This window comes from Trichoderma camerunense (genome assembly GCF_050948025.1).
Source record: "Trichoderma camerunense strain CBS 138272 chromosome Unknown V8C40scaffold_19, whole genome shotgun sequence".
NCBI lineage: Eukaryota > Fungi > Ascomycota > Sordariomycetes > Hypocreales > Hypocreaceae > Trichoderma > Trichoderma camerunense.
Window position 1 is genome coordinate 476,183 of NW_028145351.1, and position 23,487 is coordinate 499,669.

General features: G+C 49.9%; 9 protein-coding genes across 9 annotated transcripts; all 9 read right to left on the minus strand.

The window, feature by feature from the left end:
- Positions 1 to 1,762: 1,762 nt before the first annotated feature.
- V8C40DRAFT_85599 (phosphatidylethanolamine-binding protein) lies at positions 1,763 to 3,298 on the minus strand. Its single transcript, XM_083223523.1, has 4 exons — positions 2,985 to 3,298; positions 2,650 to 2,884; positions 2,334 to 2,530; positions 1,763 to 2,016 (listed from the first exon to the last, which is right to left on the minus strand). The coding sequence occupies exons 2-4, from the start codon at positions 2,866 to 2,868 to the stop codon at positions 1,824 to 1,826; spliced, it is 609 nt and encodes a 202-aa protein (XP_083069245.1). The 5' UTR covers positions 2,869 to 2,884; positions 2,985 to 3,298; the 3' UTR covers positions 1,763 to 1,823.
- An 848-nt stretch (positions 3,299 to 4,146) lies between these two features.
- V8C40DRAFT_254745 (uncharacterized protein) lies at positions 4,147 to 4,499 on the minus strand (the record flags this gene model as incomplete). Its single annotated transcript, XM_083217897.1, has 1 exon — positions 4,147 to 4,499. A coding segment is annotated over exon 1 (187 nt), but the record flags the coding sequence as incomplete, so codon positions are not given.
- Positions 4,500 to 5,830: 1,331 nt separating this feature from the next.
- Positions 5,831 to 7,039, minus strand: V8C40DRAFT_277211 (uncharacterized protein; the record flags this gene model as incomplete). The annotated part of the gene is made up of 2 exons (XM_083220935.1): positions 5,831 to 6,016; positions 6,110 to 7,039. The coding sequence occupies 2 exons, from the start codon at positions 7,037 to 7,039 to the stop codon at positions 5,831 to 5,833; spliced, it is 1,116 nt and encodes a 371-aa protein (XP_083069247.1).
- A 968-nt stretch (positions 7,040 to 8,007) lies between these two features.
- On the minus strand, positions 8,008 to 10,288 carry V8C40DRAFT_85709 (PLC-like phosphodiesterase). The gene has a single exon (XM_083223524.1). It carries the CDS (start codon positions 10,050 to 10,052, stop codon positions 8,307 to 8,309), a length of 1,746 nt encoding a protein of 581 aa, XP_083069248.1. The 5' UTR covers positions 10,053 to 10,288; the 3' UTR covers positions 8,008 to 8,306.
- Positions 10,289 to 10,423: 135 nt separating this feature from the next.
- V8C40DRAFT_85754 (uncharacterized protein) lies at positions 10,424 to 12,334 on the minus strand. The gene is made up of 2 exons (XM_083223526.1): positions 11,386 to 12,334; positions 10,424 to 11,302 (listed from the first exon to the last, which is right to left on the minus strand). The coding sequence occupies exons 1-2, from the start codon at positions 12,036 to 12,038 to the stop codon at positions 10,651 to 10,653; spliced, it is 1,305 nt and encodes a 434-aa protein (XP_083069249.1). The 5' UTR covers positions 12,039 to 12,334; the 3' UTR covers positions 10,424 to 10,650.
- A 928-nt stretch (positions 12,335 to 13,262) lies between these two features.
- V8C40DRAFT_85744 (pheromone precursor protein 1) lies at positions 13,263 to 14,615 on the minus strand. Its single transcript, XM_083223525.1, has 2 exons — positions 13,513 to 14,615; positions 13,263 to 13,455 (listed from the first exon to the last, which is right to left on the minus strand). The coding sequence occupies exon 1, from the start codon at positions 14,487 to 14,489 to the stop codon at positions 13,530 to 13,532; it is 960 nt and encodes a 319-aa protein (XP_083069250.1). The 5' UTR covers positions 14,490 to 14,615; the 3' UTR covers positions 13,263 to 13,455; positions 13,513 to 13,529.
- Positions 14,616 to 15,733: 1,118 nt separating this feature from the next.
- Positions 15,734 to 17,737, minus strand: V8C40DRAFT_85765 (uncharacterized protein). The gene has a single exon (XM_083223527.1). It carries the CDS (start codon positions 17,554 to 17,556, stop codon positions 16,030 to 16,032), a length of 1,527 nt encoding a protein of 508 aa, XP_083069251.1. The 5' UTR covers positions 17,557 to 17,737; the 3' UTR covers positions 15,734 to 16,029.
- Positions 17,738 to 19,025: 1,288 nt separating this feature from the next.
- V8C40DRAFT_254760 (VOC family protein) lies at positions 19,026 to 19,845 on the minus strand. The gene has a single exon (XM_083217898.1). It carries the CDS (start codon positions 19,803 to 19,805, stop codon positions 19,257 to 19,259), a length of 549 nt encoding a protein of 182 aa, XP_083069252.1. The 5' UTR covers positions 19,806 to 19,845; the 3' UTR covers positions 19,026 to 19,256.
- A 257-nt stretch (positions 19,846 to 20,102) lies between these two features.
- Positions 20,103 to 22,773, minus strand: V8C40DRAFT_282177 (Zn(II)2Cys6 transcription factor; the record flags this gene model as incomplete). Its single annotated transcript, XM_083221747.1, has 2 exons — positions 20,103 to 22,182; positions 22,747 to 22,773. 2 exons carry the CDS (start codon positions 22,771 to 22,773, stop codon positions 20,254 to 20,256), a joined length of 1,956 nt encoding a protein of 651 aa, XP_083069253.1. The 3' UTR covers positions 20,103 to 20,253.
- Positions 22,774 to 23,487: the final 714 nt, after the last annotated feature.

Genomic DNA, 23,487 nt, shown 5'->3' on the forward strand with positions numbered 1-23,487 from the left:
TCCCTTATTGATGCCAAAGCTTCAGCTGTTCGCCCCGTCACTATCGTGTCCGCCTCACCTCAAGGGCTAACGTGACTGATGGCAGACAAGGTTCGCCTCGGCACTCATCATGAGTCCCATTTGCAGTTCGTCAGGGTTCACGAGTGATGCCGTCTAAGCTGGATGCCTCACGCCAGCTATGGGGGTGCACATCAGATGCCCTGGCCCCGAGACACCTTCCCAAACCATAGTTCAAACTTCTTACGGGGGTGTTTTTTCTTCCTTTCTTTAATTTTTTTTCTTTTTTTTTCTTTTCTCTCTTTTCTTTTTTAAGAAACGATGGGGGCATAAAATCCGCAGCTGTTTGATGCCTGACGCTGCGCTTGATTATGCCTCACTCATCACCGGCTGCCTGCTTGCCTAGCCGCCAAGCATACAGACAGTAAACTGCTGTTACCATTCTCTCCACCGCGGCACCGCCGTCATGATGATTGCTATGGATCATTTACTTCGTCTGCCTGTTCGTCCGTGATGCTCAGTTTCGCTTTCCGTTGCCAGGCCTGTCGCCGGTATTTCTCTTTCGTACTAGCCGAGGGCTCTCTCCTGAGCCATGCCGCCATCATGGTTCAGTCCTGCCTTTAATCACGGCTCGCCAAACAGCCCTCTACGGATCGACAAACTTTGGGTGAACCGCTATGTATACCTTTTGTGTCCAATCAGATCATGCTCGTACAACCAACAACGGTGTTTTCCCCTCATAGTCTTCGCTGATCGGCCACCTCCACCCACCTCTTCTCACAGTCTCTTAGACAACGAGCTGCGCGCCGTGGTTCGGCTTCCCATTGATCCTCACCGAAAGCACAGCCCTAGTTGTCATTCCGCCTATCAAACCCTAGACTTCCCCATCGTCATACAAACAGCTAAAAGCGTGCAAGCACAGCATCCTTTGGGCGGTCCTCGTGACAATGGCCAGTCTATGCGGTGGAACCACACAAGAAAAGCATTGTTTCAGTGACGCTTTGGCGGCGGCTCTGCCGACGTCTCGCTTTGCTGGCTTTGTTGACTCTTACTAAGTCGCCTCGTCGTCTTCGTCATGGACAGGCATCGGCTTGCCTGAAGAACTCATGGTTTCTATCAACTGAGGTTGACGAGTACAGCTAGCTGAATAACTCGTTAAGCTCGTTAAGCTCGTGGCACGATTGCCAAGGCCTCTTGGCTGCCGGCTTCCCTTCATCATCTGGTCAAGCAGCACTAGCTGCCGCAAGTTGATGTCCGGCTCGTTGCCCGTCCGAATGGTGTCCGGGGGGGCCGGCTCTCTCATCTGCCCTGGAGAAGAGCAAAAACGAGCGGCAAGCTGAAAATCTTATTTGACTGACTGCGTCCAGACTGTGGTCCCGTCTCAAGCCACGGCTTTTGAGCCATCCCTACCGCCCTTGCTGGTTGTTAGTGTGGCCTGGGATAGGTTAGGTTTAACGTTGTACTACGGGCCGTTTAAAATCCATCGTGTAACGCAAAAGCTGTCGTCGGTTCGCGATGAGAGGTCGCTCTCTTAGCTGCTGGACCACTTTCCAAAGGTTACCTGCATACGCCCACAGCTCTGCCATCCGCGATTGGCCTACAGGGTTTGTGATGGAGGCAGGAAGCATGCACGACGATAACAGTCACACTGGCCCAGTCACCATCAAGGGGCTACCAGCAGCAAACCAAGGGGTTCGTAGGTGAGGGCCGTGTCGGCGCTTGACAATCGTTACGGTTCACAGCTACATGCTGCGTGCCTATCTGGTGAAACGAGGATGTGAAAGAGAAAGAGAAAGGGTGAGGAAAACCAGATGGCTTGCCGCCCATTATTCCTTCCAGCCATCGCCAGCACCCTTCATCCAGTTCAGACCGACCAGCTGTAGCTGATGCTTCTTGACAAACGTAACTGGATCGAATGAGCGTCTTTGTACAAACTCCTCGCCTCCAACATCATCTTTCGTGAGAGCCAAGCCGTGGGGCTCGCGGAAGAGCAAGAACAGATACCGGTGTGGTTGAGAACTTTGCACGACATATCTCGCTTAGTAATTGGTACGACAATTCGATATTTTTAAAAATTTGCAGAGAAAAGCAGACAAGAGGATATGAATGGAGCCGGACCGTTAGTTCTCGGCTAAGAGGAGAGCTGGATGCCACATGATAGGGGCAGCACTCAAGAGACAAATCCACTCTCCTACATTACCACCCACCTCACGGAATCGGACGACGGAGTAATAGATAGGACACGGGCAGAGAAAGCAAGGAGGGGGTGGGCTGCAGCATGATATGACAAAGGGCAGAACCTAGTTTTGAAGAGGCAAAGAGGAGAAACGACTTACTCATCCTTGGGTCCCGGGGCGAGATACTCTGTGAGAGCCTGCTTCGTCTGAGCGACAACGCCATCCGCCTCTGCCAATGGTTTCAATCCTGGCAGAACCCAATGGCGCCAAAAGGCAAACTTGGGGTCATCTGGCGTGGGTGCATCGGGATCGACAAGGAGCAGCATATAAGATGCGTCTCCCGATGAATCCCCAGCCTATATATACGTGATGGAAATCGTCAGGAACTCTCTAGCTCAACTCCATAGAACAACTTTTAAAAAAAACGAAAGGGAGTAGATGCGATATGCCTCGCAGAAAAAAAAATAATACTAACCTCGGCATCGAAGGAGACAAAGGGAGCCAGCTTGACCTCGTTGACTCGAAAGAGATTACCCAATTCGACATCCCGCCCGCCGAATGAGATGGCCAGTCGAGTGGACGGCTTAAAGTCCCCGGGGATGAGTGCTTCTGCAGAACCAGGCACAAGGTTTGCCTCGACCAGGGAAGTTGACAGCGCTTGCGCAAGGTCGTCGAGGGGGGTTGTTGCCGCCATGGCTTAAAGCAGGCTTCTGGGCTGGGCTTGTAAGCGAGAGAAATTCCGAAATCCCCGGGAAAGAAAGCTGGTCGCACAAGACGATGACTGGGGAGGAGGGGGGGGGGAGCACTCACGCCGGCCGAACCTGGTAGGAGAAGACGATGAGAGAACGTGCGACGTTTGGATGATCAGGGAGGGTGAGGATGATTTGAGTTTTTGACTTTGCACTTGCAACCCCCGCGATATTAAAGTCGAACGGGAAGACGATGGGTTTAGTCTTTTGAAGACCGGGCTTGGCGATATCTGACTGGTGGAATAATTGGCCGCTCTTCTCTTTTCACATCTCCCGGACGCGAATACTAATATTCAAACAGCACCCAAAAAAAAAGGCCAACGGAAATTTACTACGAGTAGAGCAAAGGTATTGTCATTGGCTATTACTGGAAATGACGAGCGCATGTTGATTGAGCTGTACATAAGAAAACCCGTGTCAAAAGAGAGAGAGGGGTTCCCGTTTTTCGAAGGCTCGGATTCCAGATCACGTCTATTACCTGCCGAATTATTATACTCCTCCCGAATTGGCAAATTGCTATAATAATTCTCGATTTTTTTTTCTATCTGAGTCAGATTAATAGTGTCACCTACCTGTCCTGTCTTCTATTTACCCTATTACACTCGAAGCACAAGGGGGGGTTATTAAAGTTGAGAGGCCGTCGACTGGGCTAGGGTGGTATGGCCTATTAATAGAGCCTACCTATTCTTTGGCGGTTTTTTTTTTTTCACATCCGATGGATGGGGATATGATATATAATATACAGGTGATAAACATGCATTGCAGTCGTCCTATCCGGATGGAGCTTACAGGCACACCACCCTGAAAGCGACAAGTCATGAAACATCACAGGAAAAGAGGCAGGGGGGAAGCCGAGACCGGGCATGGCTGATTATATCAGATGTTGTCTCAGCTTAGGGAAAGGAAATGTTACCGTCCAGTTATGAAAAGTAAAATAGTCCGTACTGGTTGCTAGGTATATCCACATGGGGAAAATCTGGGGTCTAATTCCAGCGTGCCAGAGATCTATCCATACCAAAGGAAAAAACGATAGAGAGAGAGAGAGGAACCGCTGAATGAGGTTCAAAGTCAAAAGCTTTGCCCCACCACATTTGTCGGCAGTTTTGTCTTACGACATGATCAATTTGAGTTAACTATTTCTAATCCATCTCTCATCGTCTTATTCTGGGTTGGTTATAGGTCTACAACACTGTGGGCATCAGTGTAATACTTAGACCACGTTCCTTGCTCAGCCTGAATTATGTAGGTACTTAGACTAGATACACTAAGATATCGTTTTCAAATATGTGAAGTGCCGGAAATGTTTGCGGCCCATTGGCAACACACTCCATTACCTTTACAGCACGCAGGAAGGCAACCCAGACAAAGTAAATCTCAGCAGGCGATCCTAAGAAATCGGAGAGGAAATCCGAAATATGGTTGGCCAACTTGCGGACAGGCATATCGCCACCGCCAGGGTTCCAAAGTTCCTTGCGGGTGTCTATAATCTCCTGGAAGAACTTGAGCCATATCTCCTCGACGATAGCGGGGGTGTTGACAATCAGGTTCGTCTTGCCCTTTGAAATGCTGTTTGTTGCAGCGGCATAGGAAAGCCAAAAGTCGATGGACGCTAGCTCCAAGATGCGATCTCGCTCTAGGTTCTGAGATGCCGTGCTTGTTTCTGCAGTGGACATCATCCGAGCTTTGTGTACGGAGTTTAAAAGGGTAAGTTGTGGCAGTAGTTCATCGTCTCTGAATGCAGGATGCTGGGCAAGCGAGTGCGTTCCCAGGCCTCTGACTCCGCCCCGCGCATTTATCGCGTACGGAGGCCAAGTATGCTCGCCCTCTCTGAGATGAAGCCACAAATCCTCCAAGATTATGGGGCCGGGAAACTCAGCGTAAAGGATCTCCTTACTGTCATCAGCTAGCCGACTCGCCATGGGCAGCGTCAACTGGGCCGTTTGTGACAAGCCAGCGAGACCGATATCTACTACCATGTCAAGGGCATCCATCCCTCTTTGCCACGGTGTCGCCCAGCACCCAAGTTCAATGTCAATCTGGGACGCCCAGTAAAGGGTTAGGAGTTGTGGCGGCCTCGGAAGGTACTGAGGCGGAAGGTACTGAGGCGGAGGGTACTGAGGCGCTTCCATCGGGGCATAGTCCCACCATCTGCGCCCCAAATCGAAGCTATTTTCACGGCGGATCCTGGGGCTTCTTGAGTCATCGTTCCTATTCTCTCTGCGAACCTGGGGAGGAGAGACACGGCGGCGAGGAGAGACACGGCGGCGGATGCTGGGGCTTCTTGAGTCACCGCTCCTATTCTCTCTTTGGAACCGGGGATCGGGACGGCGGCGAGGGGGGCTGGGGCTTCTAGAGTCACTGTTGCTGTAGTCTTCAACTGTCGGGCGTCGATATGGTATTGGAAGTCGTGGTGGTCCATCAAGTACCCGTATTCTCGACCTGTCTGTCGAAGATTCTCCATGAACCCCGTCTTCCACCCATGTCAGCGCAGGGTGCGTCTTCCTATTCGACGAATCTTTGGTTTGCACCGGTACAGTTTGATTCGTTGAATTGATAGAGCCTCGACCAGAAAAATATCCATCCCTCTCCATCGTATTCTCCATCGTATTACCTTGTGGAAATGGGTCCAGGGATATACCTCTATCGGGTTCAGGCGAGTCAGCGTCTGTAATGGTCTCTACGGATTCGACCAGAGAGACCTCGGTCAGGCTAGCTGGGCCCTCTAAAGTCCTAGTTGCATGTTTTGTGACGCTGTCAGTGTCTGGGGGGGTCTGTTGGTCTGTCGATCCTTTGATATTAGGCTCCTGGGAAGGTGACTGGGAATGCGACACTGTTGCAAGTGGCGATGGGGGGTAGTCCCCTTCAGCAATCTTCAAAAATATTTTAAACAGAAATTAGCCGTTTGAATCACTTCTGGTGTCCTTCCAGGAGACCTAAGTATTTGATGTCTATGTATAATACCTTGAAGATAGTGTTCAAATCGCCCTTCTGCGGGGGTTTCCACGACTTGGGGGCCACCACCTTATTCTCTAGGTTAAGGATAGTGTAAGGAGCTTTTGCGATGCCATTGTTTTCGAGAAACTGCGCCAAATCCTATATTGCGACACTATTAGTCAATACTAACCCTGGTTCAACACGAGTACTAGGTAAGCATCGGCGAGTGAAACACTGGATAACCCAACTCACTTGCCATGTTGAACATTTGTCTGCAGGCACGGTGTGTTCGTTCCCTTCAAGATCGATAAAGTTGAGTTGTAATTCTCCTACTTCTTCCACCTTCCACCTCTCGTCACTGTATAAATTATCAAATCTAGTTGGGATTCGTGTGGAATTCGTGCGCCAATTCATCATGGTGGTCTCATGAGAGCGCCTTTTCAGCTCATCGAATGGCTGCTTGGCAACAGATGCAATACCGATGAGTCGGCGGAGCCAAGATTTACTGATATCACCCGTTTTAAGTCCTTTGATATGGGGTGTCGTTGAAAACGCGGAGAAATGAATCAGGCTGCCGAGGATCGGGTGGCTACTGCTCTTGATGAAGCCAAACGGCCCGCTCATCTCGATATGGTCCACGCTGACTGCCTGAATCTTCATGCCGATCATCAAACCAAGAGCGACGATATCCCGCAGGCTCACCTGCATAGGCACCACAGGGATATCGGCGGGGAGTCTATCGGCATCGCCAGCCATGAGGCCGACGCGGACGGCAGAGGGACAGACATGGCTGACTTGCCTTGCAAATGCGACCCAACAAGCTTCAGAGTGGTTGTATATTGCACTCTCCGTGTCTGTGTTTACAGAAGGGGGATCAAAAGGGGCCGGCAAGGTGGTTATTCGATGGGCGGGAAACTGCCGCGCATTGCCCGGCTTTTCCCAATACTCAGTGGGGATGAAGATATTAGGCACATCGAAGACGATGCGGAATCGAATCTGGCGCCAGAGAAAGACACGACGCCCTGCATAGCCAGGCATGGGCCCCCAAACCGACTTTTCGCATTTCTTCATATCCTGTGCCGTAGCCGCATACTGCTGTGCGGCTTGGGCGAGTGCAACAACCAAGGCGAGCAGTGCAGCGGCCAGAGCCGCCCACGCCGCGATAGTTCCAGAATCCGCCATGATCGCAGGAAGTTACAGGCAACGTTGTATAATAGAATGAAATACAATATCTACAAGTTTTCAAAGGAAAAGGTCCGATCAAAAGGCACGATAAGAGTCAAGGCCAGCCTACATTTGAGGTTGGGTCGCGATACATCCCACAGCCTCGTGCGGCTGAAAATCCATGCAGTGAATCCCAACCCGACTGTTAGGCAACCTAGAAGGCATATTACCTGTACCCAATCATTTTCACGTAAGTCAGTGCCCAGGCATACTTCGTCCAGGGCTGGTATGCAAGTCAATTCACGGCATCAACTCAAGGATATATTTAAAAAGTATATCTCAAAGTGGAACAAGTGTTAGTCTAACTTCGCACGCATTGTGAATAGACATACAAACGTTAGTTACTAATTTACGCCCAGGCAATTGGTGGTTTAGTAGTATCAGATGTTATATAGGATGGCCCGGGATTCTGTACAGACATTGTGGCTGGCCCCATTCGTCAATCTCCTGCTCCATCCATCCAATTGATACTTGGCTGCTTGTGCTCTTTACTTGCCAAGGTCCGCGTCTAGTTCCTCTCAAGTCGGCACAGAATCACAGCTTCAGCACAGCCTGATGCATTCTAGCCCACTCAAGAGATTTTCTTACAACAACTCATTCATGGCTGCCTATTCTCAACATTGTGGAATCATCTCTCTGCAGCCTAAAAGCAACCCGTCTCCTGCGGCTGGCTACATGTATACGGAAATGTACGGCAATGTGCACGCCTTTGAGCAACGTGGTTGGCTAGCTTCAACCTTTCAACCCTGGGACCAACTCCGCCCCTTTTAGCCGCCTTGAGGCGTAGGGTTGTGGTCTGGGGAACCACAGGCCTTCATCGGGGGTCTATCTCTAGAGGACAGTTAAGAGTTGGAATCGAGACATTGTTGGCGATATCGGATGTACGAGTAGTCTTTTCTTACCCTCCCCCCCTGCTTTCCTACGATGTCTGATTTAGAATTTTGGCGGAACGTGGACTAACGGGATCCACAGAGTGTTGTTGTTGTTGTCTGAGGAGTTCAGAACAAGACATGCAGAGACGATTTATTCGTCTGCCGGATACTCCATTTCTGCTACGTAGAAAGTACATATGTACTGCTATCCCTATCCATATGCAGGTAATTATATATACACTCCTGCCTTGTCACACAGTAGACATTGCTGTCATTATCATTTTTTGTCGTCATTGAGTCATCAGTCATGCATACTGGTCTAAGGGTATGTGCTGGCCAGCAGCCGTGCGCCCTCACAAATCCTCAAACTCAAACTTGACAAGCAGCGTACAGTCCGTCTCCTTGCCCTTGAGGTCCATCATCCTGATAAAGGTCCACCCAGGAGAGGAATACGAAAGCCTAACCGCCACGGCGGCGAACTTTGGGTTTCTCGCAAAGCTGTCGTCGCTCTTGATGAGCATGCGCAAGAAGACTAGCTCGTTGTCTTCATACTCCCACTCCAGCGTCTCGTCCCAGACCGGGTCCGTCGCGTGCGGGTTCTCGCCACGGTGGAGGAACCCCAACTTGTGGTGCTTGTAGGGCGACGTCTTTCGCTTGGGGGGCTCCTTGTCGGCGTCGAGCGGGCTGTAGAGCGTACACGTCAGGTACGGCTTGATGGAGTCTCGCTCCCTGTCCTCGTGGAGAGGCACGTCGGTGGCTCCAGCGACGTGGACGCGCAGCCTCCTCATCCGGCCCGTGCCAAGACGGCCGTCGCCGGCAGCGCGTAGGGCCGCGGGCTTGAGGACGTAGCCGGCAGAACCGTTGAACAACGCATCGTTGAGCTGGTTGCTGGTGCTGAAGGTCTGCCAGTTGAGGGCGCAGATCTGGGCGCCAATGCCCCAGAACTTGACGGGATGGAGGTTGGACGAGGAAATGCGGGTGCCCTTGGGGAAGACACGCATGAGGTGGCGGGCGTTGTGATAGGCGATGGGGACGGCGTGCTGGGGGAGGTGCGAGGACAAGCCAGACTCAGACACGTTGATGAGGTGGTGATGCGGGCCGTTGACCAGCTGCCCAGGATCATACCACGAGTTGTCTTTGGGTTTCACCGACTGAGCGTACACGCCCAGCTCGGCTAGCTCTGGGACGATGAGAGTGGAGGAGGATGACGCCGCCTGCTTCTTGTCCTTGTAGGCGCGGCGGGCCATCCTCTCGCCTTCGTCATCCGTCTGGTCGTCGCTGGAGTCGCCGCTGTCTGAGGCCTCTTCGGGAAGATGGAACTCGACAATGACGGAAATTTTAGGACCCAGATCGTCGAGCGTCACATGTTCACCGCTTCCCTGCTGCTCGCGGGTGCCTTTGCGTCGAACCGGCTCGCTTATGAGGCGGTGACCGAAGACTTCCTTCATGATGTGGACGAGACGGAGCTGCCCGCGTGGGCCGCAGTGGTTCTCCAGCGACAGCAGGATGGGGGACGCGGGATCGCCAGCCTGGCCCGCGGTGAAGCTGCCGGCGGCCTGCTCGCGGTCGTAGACGTCGCGGATCGTCTCGCACACGGAGCGGAAGGGGATGTGCGACACGAGCGTGTAGCCGTGCGTGACCTTGGGCTCGTCTTCGTTCTCCGAGTCGTCCCACGCGTCAATCTCGACGCACCGCGAGCCCGTCGTCAGCGCCGTCTCGTACGCCGACACGGACGACTTGCCGTACAGCTGGTTGGCCAGCAGGTACGTGTTGTGGCTGGAGCTGACAAAGTACTCGGGCAGAGGGTATCGCGGGTCCAGCAGCTCCGGAGGCGCCTCGAAGCTGCGGCGGCCGAGCAGCTCCCGAAGTGCCGGCGGCGAGTCGCGGGAGTCGAGGCCGGCGTCGCGCTCCGAGAGAATGTCGTTTGCGACGAGAAAAGAACGGAGAGCGTGGCTGACTCTCAGCTGGGCCTTGTTGTGGTCCGACTTGCGCGAGAGGTGGCCGGGCTCGGGGGCGATGAAGTCGCCTTTGTCGTCGTCGTCATCGTAGTTTTGCTTGAACGGGTTGAGGCCTGCTAGGCGGGCTGTGATGTCGGCCATTTTTTTATTTTTATTTTCTTTGTTTCACTGAGATGAAGTGAGGTGGGGTTGTGAGAGGTAAGTGAGTATAAGCTGTGGCGTGACTTATTCAAGCTTGATGCTCAGCACAACGCTGAATCACCGTTTCAAGACTAAGATTTTGAGATTTGGTTGATCCAAAAGCGTGAAATCCTCTAAATGATCCTAAATTCGATGATTGTAATTGTATAAATGAGATTGATGTTGTGATATGAAGGTGTTGCGTTGGTGTTTGAGCTTTAATATCATGGCGGGGTAATTGGCATTAGCATAGCCACTCTCATCATCAGACCAGCAAATGCACTGCGCCGCCTGGTCATGGATCCCATTTTAACGTATGGACCGACTTGGCATTCAGATAGAAATTTAAGAGTAGTGATTTGAAGGGAGTGGCTGAACATGTAAACTCTGATAGTGTAACAAGCGCAAGATCTAAGATCAGATCGAAAATCTCTGTCGTAGGGTAACTCAAAGCAGGACGGGACTAATAATAGCTTACACGACATTTGCGCGGAACAGACATACATATATACGCGTATAAATCAAATGGTATAACCAACTCTCAAGAACTCTACCAAGGCTAAAAGCTGTAAAACACCCAGTTGTCCTCCCCTATAATGCCCTTATAGCCGCCTTCTCCCATCGTGCAGATAAACGGCATGGTCAAATCCTTATTGCCCAGACAGACCCAATACCCTTCACCGTCCCTGGAGCCTTTGAGCGACCTCCAGTGTCGCTCATATTGACCGCGGTGAGCCTGCTCTACCGGGTCATTGTTCTGGAGCGCCCTGTCTCTCTGGCTTCTATACAGCGAGCTCGGGATGCCCAGCGAAAAGCTCCGTCGTACGTCCGGCCCGAGCCCCAAAACGAAGTCGTCCACAGGATGCAGGATCTCGTCGACCCTATCGATGTTGTTGTCCCAGCTGGTGGAGCCGTTGATCGTCTTCGTCGGGTATATGTGTCCTTGGAGGGAGATGTGTACTTTTCTCAGGGCGGGAAACGTGGTCGGGATGGCGTCGAGGAATGCGCGGAAGCTGGCCATGTCTGAGAGCGGCGGCTTGACGACTTCGGGGTGGATGCTGGGGAACGGCGCAAAGTCCCACAGGAGCTCCACTGATGTGATGCTTGAGAGGCGCTGGGGGAGGAGGATGGAGGTGAGGCTGAGGATCATTTCCTTGCTGGCTGTGTTGATTGTGTTTGTGGAGTATAAGACATCAATGCCCTCGAGATATCTGACGCAGGAGCACACAGTTAGTAAGTTGGAAAGATTGATATATATGATATATATGTATATGTGATGAGACAAAGAACTTACGCTTGACGACAGCTGCGAAGCCATCCCATCGCTCCTACTTGGCACTTTGTTGGGAACTCGCCGGGCCAGCAAAGACACATCGCGTGCCATGCTGACTGGCCAAATCGACAGTAATCCTCCCCAGGCTGGACCTCATCTTCGGGACGACAACGGGCTGGTCCATTTCGATGGCAGACGGAGCTTCGCCAGGCCCATCTCTTTGGTTGTGAGTCGTCCAGCCTAAGATTTCTCTCATCGCATGTGGGAACACCGTGGACATTGACATTGAAGTTTCCATGCGCTCGGAACCGGCCATTTTTCTTAATCATCTCTTCGGTCTGCTCTTCATGAGGCCGCGGCGGGTGGTCGTAGATGAGGTCCATGTGAATCGTTTGGCCGCCAAAGGCTTCTATCAAGATCTTGCGCCGGATCTCCACGGGTAGCTTGGTGAAGAAGGAGCTGTTTGCGGTGGCGGCATTGGAGGCGGCAATGAGGCTCTCGTGGGACGGGGCGGGCGTGAGCCGTCCTCTGCGCTGAGAGGGCAGCGTTGGGTGAGGCGGGATCGGAGGAGCTTCTATTAGCAGCCTTGTGGACAGCGAGATGGTGCCTCGTTGCTTCTTGCTGCTCCTTGCGACGCGTCGGCGCCGGAACCAGCTGATGATGGCGTTTGGCATCGTCGACGATGTCTCGGGCTTATTTTGCCGCGGGTTTTGGTTGTGATGCAGAGCACAACTCAGCTCAGCCTATGGTGAAGCATCGGAACAGTTTGGGTTCGCAGGGAAGCACCACCACGAGCTTGCCATGAGGAAATTAGGCATTAGGCTCCCCTGCATCATGCGCAGTTCATGCGATTCGCTTCCGATTAGTCGTCACATGTTTGTTGATTTTGCCCGTTCAGCTCGGAGGCAGGGATTGGGTTTATGCGCAGGATCACATGTATACATGTAGCTAGGCGCCTTGGCAAGATCCGGAAGCTGGACGGGGAAGTTACTTCAAAAAGACTGGCTGTTTTTATTGTTTCTTTTTCTTCTCTCTCTTTGCCTTTGCATTTCCGATCAAACAGATAACCCTTGTCTAAGGTAGTTACTGACAGCTATTGACCAGGGTTTCGCTGCTGTGTTGTTTGGGTACCAACAGCATTGGCTTGCACTTACAGCCCAAAAATACCCAGACAGAAACCCACCAGCGGCAAGCTAAGAATTAAAAAATCCCTGCCTCGAAACTAAGGCGCCAACACGACCCACTCTGGACGACCCGCTACCTATTTTAGAAAATTTTCAATGTTTGAATCTTTTTTTCCTCTTTTCTCTTCTTTTTCTTCTTCATGAACAACGCAAATAACAACGTTCGGGTTCTTCCAACACTTACAAAAGTACCTAGTACGAGGTGCGCTTTCGAGCGTCTGCTCACGACTGCTGGGGACCTGAGGAACGAAAACGGAGAAGAAAGCGAGCAATCTTGGGTGCGGTGCTCCCCTACAAAAATGGAGAGGACCGCAATGATTGAGCGTACATGCATATGTCGTATTACCGCTGGTGATTTCTGATGTTGTAGATGTAAGCTGATGCTTTGTGCAGACCGACGGGAGTTGAACCTGTTGATTCTCACGGGGTGATATTGTCGCGGCTTGCGGCACATCTTGTTGTCGAATGGCTGAGGTCGAGTCGTGTGTCTGATGGCATTCTGCATGTCATATATCGTTGACAGACTTTATCAATGAGCATCCATACGGCTCCCTCTCCGTACGAGCCTGCATGTTCTCTTTGCACAAGTGTCAAGGTTCATGTCTCTACGACAAAATTTTCACCAAGTGGACGGACAATCAAATTCATTGCATCATTCGTTGTTTTGTACGATGTATACTAACTATATTACGCAACATGAAACCCATAACCATCGTAATCATACCATGCCGGACTGGTCCGTGAGGACCCAGGCGAGAGGTGTTTATATACCCAATAATAACGGAATTCGTTTCTCGAGAGAACCGGCTCCCGCCTTCATTATATCAATTTCGTTTCAGGAGAAGTGAAGAAGAAGTGCATCCATGTTGCATATCATTTGCTGACTGGTGATGCTCTTGCTGATGTTCTGGACATGGCATGTTAGCAATCTGTGGGCTAGGATGTCGAGCTTGGAGGGACAAACATTTGTGATTCGGACATCTAGTACATGCCCTCGATGGCGCCGCGAGCCAGGTTCTGGATGGTCTCAAGATCGCGTTGGGCCTTCCAGCAGGGCTGGCCAACGCTATTGCACATTCTCTTCTCAGGAGACTCGACCTCGACGCTTCGCTTCTCATCGCCCTCGATGGTGGCTGCAAGAACGGCCTCGGCGACACGCTTGGCCTTCTGGCAGTCTGCGCCGTTCTGGAAGCACCCGCGCTTCTCCTCGGAGATCTCGTCGGTTCGCTTGGGGACCCAGCAAGGCTCGCCAGGGCGGTAGCACCATCGCTTCTCCTCCTGGACGGCGGCCTCGCCTCGCTTGGGGACCCAGCAAGGCTCACCAGGGCGGTAGCACCATCGCCTGTCCTCCTGGATTTTGACTTCGCGTTTCTCCTCCTGGGTTTCGGCGTCGCTCCTGGGAATCCAGCAGCCCATTCCAATGCGGTAGCACCATCGCTTGTCCTCCTTGATCTCGATTTCGCGCTTGTCCTCCTGGACTTCAGCCTCGTCTCGCTTGGGAATCCAGCAGCCCATTCCGATGCGGTAGCACCATCGCTTCTCCTCATTGACTTCGGCGTCTCTCTTGGGGACCCAGCAAGGCATTCCGAGGCGGTAGCACCACCGCCTGTCCAGCTGGCCTGTGGCGTCGCGCTTGTAAGGCACAGTCTCGGTTCCGTTCTCCCCGTAGGGGCGGAAGGCACTGGGGTCCTCGGAAGCGTAGAGGATCATGGTGGAGAGCTGGTCAAGGCCATTGATGGCGGACAGAGCAATCTCGTTGGGGATTGCCCCGTGCTCGTCGCGGGACTCGAGACCGCCAACGATTTTCATAGTGTCGACGAAAGCCGAGGCCGCACGACTGACCTTCCAGCAGGCCTGGCCGGGCTGGGAGCAGAAAGGCTCGGGGTTGGGGGCAGCGATAGCTGCGGAAGCGAGGACGCCAACGGTGGCGAGGAACTTCATGTTGGGTGATGGACGATGGGTTTCAGTGGGAGCTGAAGAGAAGAATAAAGTGATGCTTTGAAGGCAAGAGACTGGCCCGCAGATGGAGAAGAAGGAGGAAGAGACGAAAGAGATGAGAACATTGGAAAGATATATATGTTCAAAATCTCGTCTGGAGGAGTTATTTTCACTCTCCGCATTTTCCTGATGAAAGCTTAGATCATCAAAGTCGCAAGTGAAAAGTCCACTTTCCGCTATTGACTGGTGTTATTGATGGTGTTTGTCAATAAGCCTCTCCGCCGCTTTGCCGAGTGGACCGCTTTCTTCAAGGCACGCGGGCTGGCCATGTCCGATATTCAGTTGGACTTGAGGATGTTGGTGGAAAATGATGTTGTTAGTCAGTCTATGAAGAAAGTTTGTTCAACAGAGGCTTCGTTGTTGTAAATGTTGAGGCTGTCGTCGGAGTGGTTGGGCCAGGGGTACCGGTGAACCGCGTGAGGTTGGGTGATTGCAGCTGGGTAATTACAACAATCTTCATCTTTTGCCAAGAAACATGCCATGGAATCTTCAGTCCATTCTTCGTACAACAGACAACGCCAGGCGCATTGGGATCAAAGATCATCACCAGGTACCAGCGCCAGCCTGAGCTGCCCCATTGAAGCTGAGTCTGAAAAGACGGCCGTGCCTGAAAACCCCACAAAAACGCGAGACGAAAACAATTGAATAGATTTACTACTGTACCTGAATACGAGTACGCTTCTTGTATGAGATGCAGATAAACTCAATTGCCAGCAAACATGTTGCTGGTAAAGGTGAGGCCGGCGCTTATTGAGGGCTGGCCTATTGACACCCGAATTGGGTAATTGACTTGGGTCGAGACAACGCGCCACAATTGACCGCTCTTGCTGCTGCACCGCTGCTTGCCATACAAAAATGACTGTTAATAGTGCATACATATACAGAATGTAGTACAGTGGCGACCGAAATGAGTGTCCGCTTCGGTTAATGTAAAGTTTCTCCGCACAGACCACTTTGCGAAACTGTGGCTGGTACAGAGCTAATCCTCTCTCATCATCATGTACTGTTTTATAGCCTAAGAGTTCTGTCTGTTTTTGGGTAAAGTGCTATTTCCGGCGCCTAGTTGCGGTTATCGTTGCTATTATCTTAGTAACTGACTTGTAATATAGCAGTGGCGACACAGTTCTACCCTACTAAATTTTAAACCAGATACTATATATTTCAAACGCCCCTTCAACCCTCCATTACAAAGTTATTAGAATAAGACATACACATTAGGAGAATATTGTACTGTATCACAAATCACGTGAACATCACGTGCTTAGAAACTTATCCCTAAGCTAGTAATTGCAATCGTGACAATGTAGTGTTATAAGCTAATTATACTATTCCTTTTTAGAAATATCGACTGAGACAGTTTCTTTACTTTAGGGTATGATCACAGGAAATAATTAAAATAATCCTTTCATTATATATCCCCTAAATTTTAAGAATAATTGAAACTATCAATTAATTGAACATCCATGATTGAATTGGATTGAACTTATTTTGTACTCTGACTGCAATCAGATTGAATTATCCGCAGCCCTGGAGCAGCCTCAAGAGGTACCTTGTTCATTGTCACCCCCCTCTTCTCCATGGCCTTGACTACCTTGGCCCTTATATAGGGATTTTTCAATTGCTTAAACACCTTAGATGCCACATCGGTGTATGGCATCCAGTGGATAGGCCTTATTTCGTCGACCAAGTAAAAACATTGCGTGTAGAAGTGCTGCATACCGCAAAGGCAAGGTGACTTGGGCGAGCCAGTTGGTTTAGCCGCCTTGACTAGTTTGGGAGGCTTCGACTTCTTGCCTCCCCGTGGTTGGTATAACTTGAAGTCATATGATCTTGGGCCAAATCCAAAGAGAGTATCGATTTGACCGAGCACTTTTCTCTTGAAACATCGCTCAAACATCTCACTAAGCGCAATAGGATCAGGCGAATCCTCTCGTCCTTCCTCAGTCTTTTTGTCGAACTCCTTTTCCTTCCAATAAACAGCAAATTCCCAATAAATTGGGGACACCTTTTCTAGAAAATGGAAAACCAACGAACTGTTTGATATTGGTGGATAGCCAAGGCGCCGAGCTTCTGTAATCATTTTTCGCCAGCTCTTGAGATAGTCGTCCAGCTTATGCCCGTCGATGCCTAGCGACAGGTGATAATAATATAGCTCCGCAACTTCATTACGATAAGCCAGTTCGTCGAGCTCAGTGCGTTCAGAAGGCTTACGGCGCTGTTGAAGAATCAGGGCCTTTCGAGGGGGGCGGGGCTCAGCCCTCTGTGACTCATATAGGACGTTTGCAGAGCGATTGATTTGCCTGAATATTTTGCAGTCGCCCCGGCTTGCGAGGGTCTTACAAATAATAAGGGGTTCAGGCAGGCCTTTGTACCAGCCAGGCTCGTCCGACTGGGCCAAATCTTCCATCCGGATTTCATAGTGGTCGGAGAGTGTCGAGTAGATGGACGCCAAGGCCCGTAAGACGAGGCGAGTAGCACAAAGATCGTTTGTATCGGGGAGATCCAGGCCCTTAGCCGTCTCATAGGCTATGAGCCATTGGAAGTACCAATCCCACAGGGTTGACTTGACCGGTGCCCTCAAAGCAGCGTAATATCGGTCCGATATCATTTGCCTATACGCCTCGTCACTAGGTTTCAGTTTGTTGCTAAGTATGGCTAGTTGATTGGCGAGATCATATTCGCCAGCAATCAAGTACCCATACCCTCCGACACTGTTGGCAATTTCCCGTCTCAACGTGGCAAGGTCTTCCTGCTGCTCCTCATATCTCTTAAGTTTAATCAAGTACTCGGCATGTAACATGTTTAGCCTGAGAATTTCGGCTACAGTTAGATCGTTTGTGTCTACTGCCCCGGAATTGACGTCCTTGTAGGTTGGAATTACTGGCGGCGGCAACGGCGTTGACTTCTGCTCTTTGGAGGGATCAACCAAATCCCAGATAGTACAACCAACCCGAGATATGGACATGATCCAGTCATGCCAATTCTCTGGGCCTTGGAGGGTTGCCACCATATTTGAAACGGCCCTAGGGGCAGGTTCTAAGGCCCAGTTGAGTGGATAAGAAGCCAAGCTAATCGTAGTATCGTGATATCAGCAACAAAAGCATAGGAATCAGTAACTAAGTGATATGAGTATAACCACCGATGGACATGACATCAAAACCAAATGGCGGTAATTTAACAGCAACGAATGAATGACTTGTAAGAAAAATCGAATAAAGAGGGGTATTTGAGCTCTCATGTGCTACTGGCTGACATAAAGTAAATGGGGCTGGCGGCGGCTCTGTAGAGCCGCCCAGGTGCAGCGCCTCTAGTTCATCAATAATATTGCAGCATAGTCTTTCCCTTGCCCGGGTACCCTTTATTCCAGAGTAGCCGACACCGCGGATCGTTACGCCACATCTTAAAGTCGGCATGGAGTAGGCTTGCCTTTAGTTTCTACAATATGCGTTTTGTCATCGCGGGGATCGGTGACTCGTAAGTCTGCTAAGCATGGGTCCGTCTGGGGGCGGCCGCGTAGTTGTGAATGACTCTTTAATTGATACAGTATTAACGTTATTGCCAAAATTGCTATTGGCGATATTGCTGGAAAGTGGCGTCGTTGGACTCATTATTGTTGAAAGACTCCGAAAGTAATTAGGATTAGTCGTTAATGGCTTAATTAGAGTGAGGCGTTGGCTATAGACTTGGGAAAAATATGACGTCGGGAGTTAGCTTAACCCCTCACCTCAATAGATATTCTTAAGCAATCAACCGCCTCAATATGCCGCAATTTTTTTTTTTCAACAAAGAGATACTTGAAGGCAATACAACTCTAAACATGAACTTAATTGTTGGTTCTATTTTGTATATATAGGAAGCTAGGTCTAACTATAGGATAATAGTAGACTAGCTTTAAAAAGATGTACAGTATCGGGGAAAATAAGCTGATGACGTCGGCTTGCACCGCTGTATTGGCGTGTCCTCGCGGCCCGTCCCTAGATTCAGGGATGATCCATCGCACACTGTCGATTCATAAACTGAGTTTTTACCCTTTGATAATCATTAAGGGGGCATTAAATAGCCAAACTGGTCTTATAGTGGGAGAATATCCCGACCAGATGAATTTCAGACAGCTTAACGAGCTGCTTACGTGCAACTACAGGCTTTCTTGAACTGTTACGTATTAGGGCGAAACTTGTCAAACCATCCCATTCATTAAAGTATGCCGCAACGCGTCGTATAGATTTATTAGCAATTATAGGCGATACAAAGAGCCTGTTCTGGGCGCTTCGGTGGCATGAACTGGCCGATTTTATTGCTGCCTAGATGGCAGCAAGCTGACGTCACAGACAAAGGTCAGTTCCGGCTCGTAGTATGGCCTTTGCTAAGGGTACAACCTGCTTAGAAGCAGCGCACGGTATCGGCCACAATGCGCCACATAAATAGTCCGTGCGGAGAGAAACTTTACATTAACAAAGCGGACACTCATTTCAGTCGCCACTGTACATAATTAGTATTCATAAATAACTGGCTAACTAAACTATTCTAAACGAGCGTTGTGAAGAGTACATATCATTTTGTAAGTGAGCAATGAGTCGTGCCTCCAAGCCCGTCCAACGGCTGAGCGGCTCAAACGGCCCCTCCCACTTTCACAAACTTTCAACCCTTTTTGTTGCGGCCATAAGAGTATGTTGGCTGGTAAAAATCTCCATTGAGCATAAATAGTATTATTCACCAAAATTCGATCAGCTCAATAAGATTACCTTCAGGGTCAGAAATATAGGCAAACGTAGTGCTAACATTGTTAATCTCGTCTGCCCCCTCTGCAATCGGCTGTATTACCCATGCACCATCTTCTTGCAGCTTCCGCATAGTTTCCTTAAGATTTGGAACTCGAAATGCGAAATGGAAAAGGCCTTGAATAGCGGATGCAGTCAATGACGATGTGTTCAATCGAGGGCTGTGTGTCGAAGACGAGAGAGATATAAGTTCGACGATTGCCCTTGTTCTAGGATTCTGTAGTTTAACAGACTGAATTGTTTGTGCTTGAGATGAGGATGGTGTTGTAGTCGGAGTTCCTGCTGGTATTTCCATTGGACCAACGATTTGGAGGAGGGTGCTGAAGCCCAGGGTTCGATTGTACCAATTGCGTTGTGAAGCGAGATTTGAAACGGAAATTCCAATATGATTGAGATAGAAGGTTGGAGTTGAAGGTGGAAACTCGAATGCAAAGGCTGATGAAAGAAAAAAAACGAAGTATAAATGTTGGAAAGCCTTCATGTTGGTTGTTTTTTTAAGTAGTTCAATAAAGATTTGTAGGGCAAATATAATTAATAGTACAATATATATTATAACAAGGCCTCAAATATAAATGTCAACGTAAAATTGGTAAAGGTTCATGCTATATAAATACTATATATACGTAAGGTAATCGTAAATAACTATTCCAAGTTTCCCCCTTTTGTTTGCAAGGGATACCATTCGGGCGGGTGCCCTCTAAGAATATCCGCTAAACAATACGGAGTGGACAAATAATCCATCATCTCTCTTCAGTATTTCTACAGAAATAAATCCTAACTCCGTTCTTTTACAAATAAACAAAATCTACCGGTACTACTCTAGATCCTATCTCCGTCAATTTAAGGATAGCATCATTTTGGTTGTGGCCAAAAGAGGCAAAATTGGTCATCAGGGTCAAAAATCTCAAAGCCAAAAAAGGCAAAATTGGTCATCCGGACCCAAAATCTCGAAAGCCGATAAGCTGATCTTCAAACAACCACTCCGCCGGAAAAAGACTGAAATCACTGGCGGAGTTAAAGTCCGCGTCATCAGAACCGCCAAAAAGTGAATCATTCACTGAGGATACACTCATTCCACATTCTTTGTGAGGTGTCCCATTTTTATTCTTGTCCGGAGCGCTGGCGACCTTGGCCTTACGTTGCGAGCGCAAGGTAATGATGAAATCCGGCTCGGGCATCGAATTGCTTGGTGGATTGACTGCCCAGGCTTTAAGTGTTAGCTTACCAACTGCAGCTTGAAACGCTGTATTGGCGTCGAGGAATTCAGGGTGGTTCGAATAGACGTCTACCATTTTGCTCCAGATGCTATTGCGCTCCATGGGTGAAAAGATCCCGACCTTTGCCAGGCTGGTCAGGACACACATTAGCGCATCCCAGAGGAATACTGCCTTTATTTTCCATCGAAATCTCTTTAACTGGGGGTTACCGTAGAGTGTGCAGTCGGTATCAAGAATCTTCAGAGCTAGATCACAAAGCTGTTTCCTTTCGGGATCGCCAATGGTATTGCTCATCAGTGGGGAGATTCGGTTGCGTAGGCGTACCGCATTGGTGGCAGATCTCACACTTCCAAGTACCAGAAAGTGCAGCGGATTGATGATATCACAATACCGTAGATAATTGGTCTCAATAGTGCTTTCAACCTCGTCGATAAGCCGTTCAAGTTCTCCACTGGCCTTCAGTTGAATCGTACCACCGGCATCCTTCGATTCGACCCCAGTTCGCGTATACAAGTTGGACAGCTCTGCTTTCGTGAGGCAGTAAATCATCTCCGAAGCACCATTCATCTCTTCTGGCTGGTGCGCCATACCAGGGTAGATTTGCGCATCGTCGATGTTGAGTGGTGGTTTCGTGTCCCAGCTGTTAGGTGAGATGGAAATGCCAGTGCCTGAGACTTGACCAGCGTATCCGTCGAGAGGGAGAAGCTGCCAGAAGAGTCGCCGCCGCATTTGAACATCGAATGGAGATAGTCCGAGACCTTCTCCATCACGATGGAGTCCCATGCGCTGTGCGATGCGGACTGCGATACCGGTCATCATCCAGAATAGGTGAGGATCGGTCTGTGTGCGGATCGAGATGAGAAAGAGCACGTATGCCTGGATAACTGGCATTTCTGTTGTCTTAAGCCACGATGCATTAACTAGGGCTTGCCGAACGGCGTGTTGGTACTTGGACATTAATTCAATGCGTGGCTGCTTGAATTCAAGCATACAGTCCTCATCCGACATGGAGAATACGGCAAAGTGGTAAATGGCAAACAGCAAGCACTCGTCCGCTTTTGACGCCGTGGATGGTTTCTGAGAGACTGTTTCGACCATTTTTGCCGTTGTCGGGATGTGTAGGATTTTGCATATAGGCTCGACATTTTCGACGTGCGCCATCCAAAGCTTCATTGCGTCTTTGTGGTTTGGATGATAGTGGACAAGAGTCTGCGAGCCTCCAAGCAGCGCACCGCTTATTGGATCCGTTGTGAACAAGTTTGTGCCAACTGGTGGAACAAGTTGGTCTTCATCTTCATCCTCTGATATTTCATGGATGTCGACTGGTCCAGTATTGAGCCAGAGACTGCTGCCAATGTACCGGGATTTGCCGTCGCCAGAGACCAATTCACCAGTTCTCCTCTCCGGGGAAACTGGGTCTTGCATGATATCGTGCGTCTGTTTGTCATCAGATGTAGAGAGAAGGCCTCTCTCTTGTAAGATGCGCTCATACCGCACCAATCGCTCATGCACGTCCTCGTTCCGCTTTCGCTTTCGCTTTCGCGGGGGGTTGGGTGCCTGATAGACGCAATTAAATTCGCCTTTGCCGCAGCTCGAGCATGATGGAAGTGTCTTGTCACATTTGACCTTTCTGCGCACACACTGTTGACAGGTGTATGGCATTGTGCGTATGGCTTCTAAGTCGCCATTCCCAGGCTCAACCGGGGTCTTGTTGGGCGTGGGAGCAATTGCTACGGGTCGAGTACGCATCGGGACAGTTGACGGCCGTTAGACACGATTCAGGTTTATGGAAATTCTTTGTCTGCCTCGGTTCAAATGGAAGAAGTAACGGAGACAGTTTGAATTTCGATGAATGTGGTACGGATGTCGTTACGGAAGACGGAACGGACCCGAACTAGATCCATGGCTCCGATTGGCTGGTGGCGTCTAATACATCCAAGTAGCACTATAGAGTAAAATGTTATATAAAAGCACTCGAAATGCCAACGAAGATTAAACAATTAATTATTATATGAGAATTTATCTGAGAAGACTTTCAACTACAATGGACCAAAAACCGTCAGACTTGGAGGCAACAAAACCATCTGCTGAAAGCATCAATGATCCCAATCTCGTCACCTGGGATGGACCACAAGACCCAGAGAACCCAAAGAATTGGCCAAACAACATCAAATGGCGCTACACGATAGCCGTGTCTCTCTTTACATTCATTTCTCCTGTCTCCTCGGCCATGATAGCGCCAGCTCTATCCAAGCTGGGCGAAGATCTCAACATGAATAGCAAGCTGGAGGTAGAATTGGCACTTTCTATCTTCATCCTGGCGTATGCCGTTGGTCCATTGTTCTTCGGGCCTGCATCTGAGCTTTACGGCCGTGTACGTCTGCTACAACTTAGCAATGTGTGGTATCTGGCATGGAACCTAGGGTGTGGCTTTGCACGGAACCCGGCCGAGTTATTCGTCTTTCGCTTTCTAGCTGGGATCGGTGGAAGCGCTCCTCTTGCTCTGGGAGGAGGTGCTATTAGTGACACATGGAGTGCTGACGAACGCGGGAAGGCCATGGGAATCTACACTCTTGCACCACTCCTGGGTCCGGTTGTTGGACCAATTGCTGGAGGCTTCATTGCCGAGTATAGCACATGGCGTTGGGTATTCTGGTCATCTAGCATTGCAGCTGTGTTTATTCAGGCCGTAGGTCTACTATGGCTCCGCGAGTCACATCCAGGCACACTATTACGAAGGAAGCGAGATTGTCTTGTGAAAGCTACAGGAAACCACAAACTGCATACTGGAAATGTCGAGCCGGAAACTCTTGTCAGCAAACTTGGTAGAGCTGTGGAACGACCAATTCTCATGTTCACGACTCAGCCTATCATCACGTTCATTGCGATTTACATGGGATATCTTTTCGGGACACTGTATCTGATGCTCGCCACCTTTCCAACCAT